The 7406-nt window shown below is 40.6% G+C and overlaps 1 protein-coding gene across 1 annotated transcript; it reads right to left on the bottom strand.

Annotated features, from left to right (window-relative positions):
* Positions 1-3877: 3877 nt before the first annotated feature.
* Positions 3878-4757, bottom strand: LOC102170764. Its single transcript, XM_005700484.3, has 2 exons — positions 4443-4757; positions 3878-4249 (listed from the first exon to the last, which is right to left on the bottom strand). The coding sequence occupies exons 1-2, from the start codon at positions 4560-4562 to the stop codon at positions 4019-4021; spliced, it is 351 nt and encodes a 116-aa protein (XP_005700541.2). The 5' UTR covers positions 4563-4757; the 3' UTR covers positions 3878-4018.
* Positions 4758-7406: the final 2649 nt, after the last annotated feature.

Genomic DNA, 7406 nt, shown 5'->3' with positions numbered 1-7406 from the left:
CTCTTTTTTATGTTATGCTAAGTGATATAAGCCAGTCACAGAAGTAAAATATAAAATACTGCACGATTCCATTTATGTGAAGTATTTACAACAGTCAAGCTCAAATAAGCAGCAAGTAGAATGGTGGCTGGAGAAGGCAATGGCAACCCACTCCAGTCTTCTTGCCTGGAAAATCCCATGGATGGAGGAGCCTAGTAGGCTGCACTCCATGGGGTCGCTAGGAGTCGGACACGACTGAGTGACTTCACTTTCACTTTTCACTTTCATGCATTGGAGAAGGAAATGGCAACCCACTCCAGTGTTCTTGCCTGGAGAGTCCCAGGGACAGCAGAGCCTGGTGCGCTGCTGTCTATGGGGTTGCACAGAGTTGGACATGACTGAAGTGACTTAGCAGCAGCAGCAGCAGAATGGTAGCTGTCAGGAGCTAGGAGAAGAGGAGATAGGACGTTTTTATTTGATGAGTATAAAGTTTCAATTACTCAAGACAAATATATTATAGTTTTGCTATACAATATTGTGTCTAGAGTTAATAATACTGTGTGGTACACTCAAAAAATTGTAAGAGGATAGATGTCATGTTAAGTGTTCTTACCACACACATAGGAAAAAAAACATAAAAAACAATAATAAAGGAGCATAAGGAAACTTTGGGAGGTTTTGGATATCAGTTATTTTGATTATGGTGATAGTGTCATGGGTGTGTGTCTGTGTGTGCATGCTCAGTCCCTCAGTTGTCTCTGACTCTTTGTGACCCCGTGGACAGTAGCCTGCCGGGCTCCTCTGGGATTCTCTAGGCAAGAATACTGGAGTGGGTTGCCATGCCCTTCTCCAAGGGATCTTCCTGACCCAAGGATCGAACCTGTCTTCTGTGTCTCCTGCATTGGCAGGCAGATTCATCACTAAACAACCTGGGCCCCTCATGTGTGTGTATACATATGCCCAAATTCATCAAATGGTACATGTTAGACATATGCAGGAAAAATCAGACATGTAGATCAGTGGAACAGAATAAGGAGTCCAAGAATAAACCCACACACCTACAGTTAATTAATCTATAACAAAGGAGGTAAGAATATACCATGGAGAAAAGATAGTCTCTTCAGTAAGTGGAGCTGGGGAAGGTGGACAGTCTCATGTAAATCAATTAAGTTAGAACATACACTCACAGCATATATCAAAATAAACTCAAAATGGCTTAAAGACCTAAATATAATCATGACGCCATAAACCTCGTAGAAGAGAATGTAGGCAAAACATTCTCAGACATAAATTGTAACAATCTTTTCTTAGATCAGTCTCCCAAGGCAAAATAAATACAAGCAAAAATAAATGAATGGAACATAATCAAACTTAAAAGCTTTTGCACAGCAAAGGAAACCATAAACAAAATGAAAAAATAACCTATAGAATGGGAGAAAACATTTATAAATGACACAAATGACAAGGGATTAATTTCCAAAATATACAAACGGTTCATACAACTCAATAGGAAAAAAAAAATCAAACAACCTTAAGTTTGTTTCCTATGTCTGTGAGTCTGTGAACTTATTTACAAAATGAAAATAGACCCACAGACATAGAAAACAAACTTATGTTACCAAAGGGGATAGCAGGATGGGGGGAGATAAATTAGGAGTTTGGGATTAATGTACACACTACTGTATATGAAATAGGTAAACAACAAGGACCTACTATATAGTGCAGGGAACTCGACTCAATATTCTGTAACAACTTACATGGAACATATAAAAGGATCCTCGCCACAGGAACATGTAGATGGGATTGTGAAGCCTCACTGGGACAATACATCTCAGGGCTACTGACAAGGGCTGATTTGAAAGGAAGCATTGTGAATACAAACAAAGGTTGCAGCTATTTTCCTGATATCATGTCCAATATACCCAGAATCAGAAATCATAGAGTCTCAAAAAGAAACTAAAGGTCATTTTGTCATCTTTAAAAAAAAGAATATGACTTTTCAGGTTACCTGTTTCTTGTGACTTCTTGTTAGTTTGTCTTTCAGGGTATTTGTCCATTTTATCTAAGCTGTCAAATTTATGGGCATAGAGTTATCCAAATTATTACCTAATCATCCTTTTAATGTCCATAGTACCTATAATGATATCCTATCTTTTATTACAAAGTTTGGTAATTTATGTTTTCTCTCTTTTGCTCAGTCCATCTGGCTAGAGTTTTAGCAACTTTATTGATTTTTATAAACAACAAGGTTTTATTTTCATTGATTTTCTATTTTCAATTTTTTATTTCTGCCTTTATCTCTTTTAGTTGTTGTGAATATTTATTTATCTATCCAGCTGTGCCAGGTCTTAGCTGCAGCATGCAGGACCTCCAAACTTCGTTGTAGCATGAGGGTTCTTCAATTGTGGCATGTGAACACTTAATTGCAGCATATGGGTTCTAGATCCCTGACCAGGGATTGAACCAAAGTCCTCTGCATTGGGAGCATGGAGTCTTAGCCATTGGACCACCAAGGAAGCCCTGATTTATGGATGGTTTAACAGAAATTTATTTCTCATAGTTCTGAAAGCTGGAAAGTTCAAACTCATGGTATCAGCAGATTTGGTTCATGGTGAGGGCCCTCTTCTTGGTTAGAAGACAAATGCCTTCGTACTGTATTCTTACATAGCAGACTGAACAAGCTTGTTACCCTCATCTTCTTATAAAGGCACAATTCCATTATGATGTCTTTACCCCATCACCTGATCCAAACTCAATTACCTCCCAAAGGCCCTTCCTCCAAATACCATCACACTGGGGATTTAAGGTTTCAATATGTGAATTTTAGGGGGACACAAACTTTCAGTTCATAACAGGAAGGAAGTGAATGTCTCTAAAATGGCAATATGAGGCTTCACTTGATGATGGAAATGTTCTGTATTTCAACTGTATCAATGACAAAATCATGGTTTTGACACTGTACTATAGTTCAAGAAGGAAGATGTTACCATTGTGGAAAACTGGCTAAAGGGTTCATGAGATCTAGCTATATTATTTCCTACAACATGTGAATCTACAATTATCTAAAAATAAAAAGTTTAATTACTAATATGTTTGCAGACTAGGCTCCCCTTTACTGCCTGCACCAAGGAGGCAATTCCCATTCCCTGCCCCACCCTCGGTAGCCAACTCTTCCATCCCAAATACTCTTAACAAGTGACCTAATCAGTGTGGGGTCATAGCCTCCAAACACTATGCTTTTCTCGGAGGTGTTGTCCATGACTTTTAGTGGGGTGAGTCTTTCTGTCCATTTGGAGGCCTTTAGCTGCTTATAGCACAGGGTGTTATGCTTAGTTGCTCAGTTGTGTCCGACTCTTTGTGATCCCATGGACTGTAGCCCACCAGGCTCCTCTGTCCATGTTATTTCCCAGGCAAGAATCCTGGAGTGGGTAGCCATTCCCTTCTCTAAGGGATCTTCCTAACCCAGGGATTGAACCCAAGTCTCCTACATTGCAGGAGGATTCTTTACTGTCTGTGCCACCAGGGAAGCCACACAGGGTAGGATGCACCAAACACCATTGTGTCGTGGCCTAGAGGTGATTATTTGATGTATTTTTCTGCCTTTGGGGGTAGGGGCCAGTGACACATTTCACTAATATATGTTACTATACCGTGACATGATATGACTACTGTCCAACCCCCTGCAAGCCCATGCAGAAACCTCAGGACATATCCCCTTGCCTGGGAGATAGTGTGAAGAAATTTGTCTTTAGTGCTCAGAGCTCACCTCAATTTCTGGCTAACCGCAGACCTTCTGGTCCAATCCCCCACCTCAAAGAACCCACCTTTGTCTCACACCCCTGCCTCTCCCCTTTTTCCCTCCCGACCATCAGAGAGCTTACAAAGACAGACACAAATCTTCAACAACAGGCTTTTATTGTTCTCATAACCATGAGCGTACCACATTGATGCCTAGTTTGGTCTCTAAGTAACTAGCCATTTCTCATGAACTAGACTTTAAAGATTCTGCAGGGATTTCTGTGGTCTCCGCCACCACTCCCTAATTCTGCCTGCCCTGGTCATCACCAGAAATGGTGGGTTTCTTCACAATCTCTTGATTTTTCTTTGGTTCAGTTTGGTTTTCAGTCCGTGTCTCATTCAGATGACAGGTGGTTAGTGCTGGCTCTCTAGCTTTCTTAGACTTAATTGAAGGAATGAGACCTTTCAGAAAGCATCTCCTGCTCACATTCCCTTGATGGCATCTTTTCACTTGCATAATTCTCTTGGCCTTCTGGAAAGATAATACAATCAGCACAGAGGGGCCATGGTTTGGGGGGAGAGGGTGGGGGATAGATGAGAGAGAACAGGGGCTTTGAGAAAAGGACTGCAGGCTCAGGAGGGGAGTGCCAGGTAAGGCCAGGGTAAGACTCTTGTGGGCGTGTTAATGGGGAAGAGGATGAGGATTTTGAGTGAGGTCATCTCACCTTCACACTACCTCCAGGCCTGTACTCAGAGGGCATCCTCTTCTTCCCTGCTTTGTTGTTTGAGGTCTGCTCTTCTACAGAAGTAGTAGGTGTTTGTGATTTCCAGGTCTCCCTCTCCATATTGGTGCTCCCAGTGCTCCACCAGTCTTCCTGATCTGTCCATATGTGCCCCTCCCGGAACAAGGAAGGGCCACACCCTTAGGCTTTGTTTGGTCAACAAGGCTCTCTTCCAGCCAATGGTAGCCCTGGAGGGCTTAGACATCACCAAGCACCATCCTGACACATTCATGGAGGAGGGGGAGATGCTGACAAGGCCAAATCGCTCTGGTGGGAGAAAGGGGTCATTTTTAACACTCTTAAATGGCCCTTGAAACTGACCTATCACCTTCCTCATCTCCCCAAGTCAAGTCTGGTGGATTACATGGCAGGGAGAGGGTGTCTCCTCCAAACATTTCCCCAGAACCACTGTATTCAGTGGTACACTCTGGTTTCTCTTACCCTTCAACCTTACCAAGGGTTTTTGGTGTGTCTCACCTTCAATCCATCCAGGGTAATATGACCATATTAAGTCTGTGTGGATGGGAATTATCTCATTTCCCTCCTACAAATATCTCTACACACTTTGAAGACCCACTCACTTCTTGGCTACTACCAAGGAAATTTTTCATCCTACCTTTTTCCCCCAGTGTCGATACAACTCTCCTCAGTTTTCTGTTTTCCAGTTTTAAATCACTGCCTTCAGGCTGTCAAGACTTCAGTGAATAAACTTACTATGTTGGGTGTCCCAATTTTGTTTCAAATGTGGGAGGTCTTGTTCATCTCAATAGGTGTACTACCCAGGCTTAGGTCCTAACAGTTTAGGGAGGATGAGGCTGATCATTCAAGCTGCAAGCTGTGCTGGGTGTTTGCATGCAAAAAAACTACAACCTAAAAGTGAAGACTGCACGCAGGGAGGGGCTTGGATTAACCAGATGAGTGTGTTACTTACATTAAAAAGTTCTTCTCAACAGGTATCCTCACCTGCAGGACACTTTTATCACTTTATTTTACTGTTGGAATTGATAGTGTCCTAACTCTTTTCCTTCTAAAGAAGCCTTCTGGAGAAATACACCTTACCTTCATGGAGGGACACTGGTGGAATTCTTTTTTTATGAACAGCTGTAACAAGATTCCAGCTTCTTGGTGGAGACACTTTGTGATCAATTTCATTCCATTTACTTCCCTAGGTAGAGGGTCCCTCATTTGAGTTTTGCCCCTGTACTAAAAGAATGATGGAGTTAGCCATAGGCCAGAGTGGATGTATTCACATCAGAAAAAGGACCTTTCAAAGGAAAGAATATTATCAAAGCTAAAGAAGTAATTGCATAATAATAAAATTGTCAATTAATCCAAAAAAGAAAAATTCCTTAACATTTTGCTCCTAATAGCAAAGCTTCAAACTATATTAAACAAAAAATGAAAGAACTGCAAGGAGAAGCAGACAAATTCACAATCATAGAGATTTCAATATCCTTATTTTGATAAGTGAAAAAAACAAGTAGAAAAATCAGTAAATATATAGAAAATATGAACTATAATATCAATTCAATTAATCTATTTGACATTTACAGAATAATCCCAGTAACATGAGAATTTACATTCTTTTCAAGTTCACGTGACATTCATCAAGATAGATATAATATTCTGGTCATAAAGAAAATCTGAATAAATTTGGAAGGGTTCAAGTTATGCAGGCTTTATTCCCTGACCACAGTGGAATTAAATTTGAAGTCAATAAGAGAGACATGTCTGGAAAAATCCCCAAATACTTGGGAAAACTAAATGATGCACTCCTAAATAACTAATGGGTCAAAGAAGAAATTAAAGAGAAATTACAATATATTTTAAATAGAATAAAAATGAAAACACAATAGAAGTTATGTGATGCCATTGAAGCAGTATGTACAGGGAAATTTTATATTGCTAAACGTCTGTATTTCAAAAGAAGAAATACCTCCAATCAATGACCTTAGCTTCTCTTTTAAGAATCTACAAAAAGAAAAGCATGTTAAACTCCAAAAAGTAGTTGAAAGAAAATAATAAAGACCAAATAATATCAATAAAATAAAAAATAGAAAAACAATAGAGAAAAACAATGAGCCCAAAAGGGAATTCTTTGAGAAGAGCAATAAAATTGATAAACGTAGCCAGACAAATGAAAACAAAAGCAGAAAAGAGACAGCTGGTATCAGGTAGGGGAAAGGTGACATAATAGCAGATTCTAGGAACAAAAAATAAAAGAAAATAGTATGAACAATGTATGCCAATAAATGTGGCAACTTTAACGAAATAGATTCTATGAAAGACACAAACTACCAAAGCTCACCCAAGAAGAAATACTTTTCACTTACACCTGAGCCTATGTTAACTCTTGGTAGACTCTTATATAAGCTTAAGCAAGGAGGCTGGTTGCCAGAGGAACTAACCATGTGGTTAGAAGGTTAAAACTTTCAGCTGCCCCCCTCCACCTTTGGAGAGGGGTGAGAGGGCTGAAGACTGAGTAAATCACCAGTGACCAAGGATTTAATCAGTCATGCCTATGTAATGGAAACTAAGAAGGTGAAAGTGAAGTCACTCAGTCGTGTCCAACTCTTTTCAACCCCATGGACTGTAGCCCACCAAGCTCCTCCATCCATGGAATTTTCCAGGCAAGAGTACTGGAGTGGGTTGCCATTTCTTTCTCTAGGGGATCTTCCCGACCCAGGGATCGAACCCAGGTCTCCCTCATTGCAGGCAGATGCTTTACCATTTGAGGCACCAGGGAAGCCCTGGAACCTCTATAAATACCCCTAAACAAAACAACCTGGAAATTCCCAGGTTGGCTAACACTTCAAGGTTCTGGGAGGTTCACACACCTGAAAAGGGCATGGAGACTCCATGTTCCTTCCCCCATACCTTGCCCTATGCATCTCTTCCTTTTGACTA

Source organism: Capra hircus, unplaced genomic scaffold, assembly GCF_001704415.2.
Source record: "Capra hircus breed San Clemente unplaced genomic scaffold, ASM170441v1, whole genome shotgun sequence".
NCBI lineage: Eukaryota > Metazoa > Chordata > Mammalia > Artiodactyla > Bovidae > Capra > Capra hircus.
This window is presented reverse-complemented; position numbering and strand designations above follow the sequence as displayed.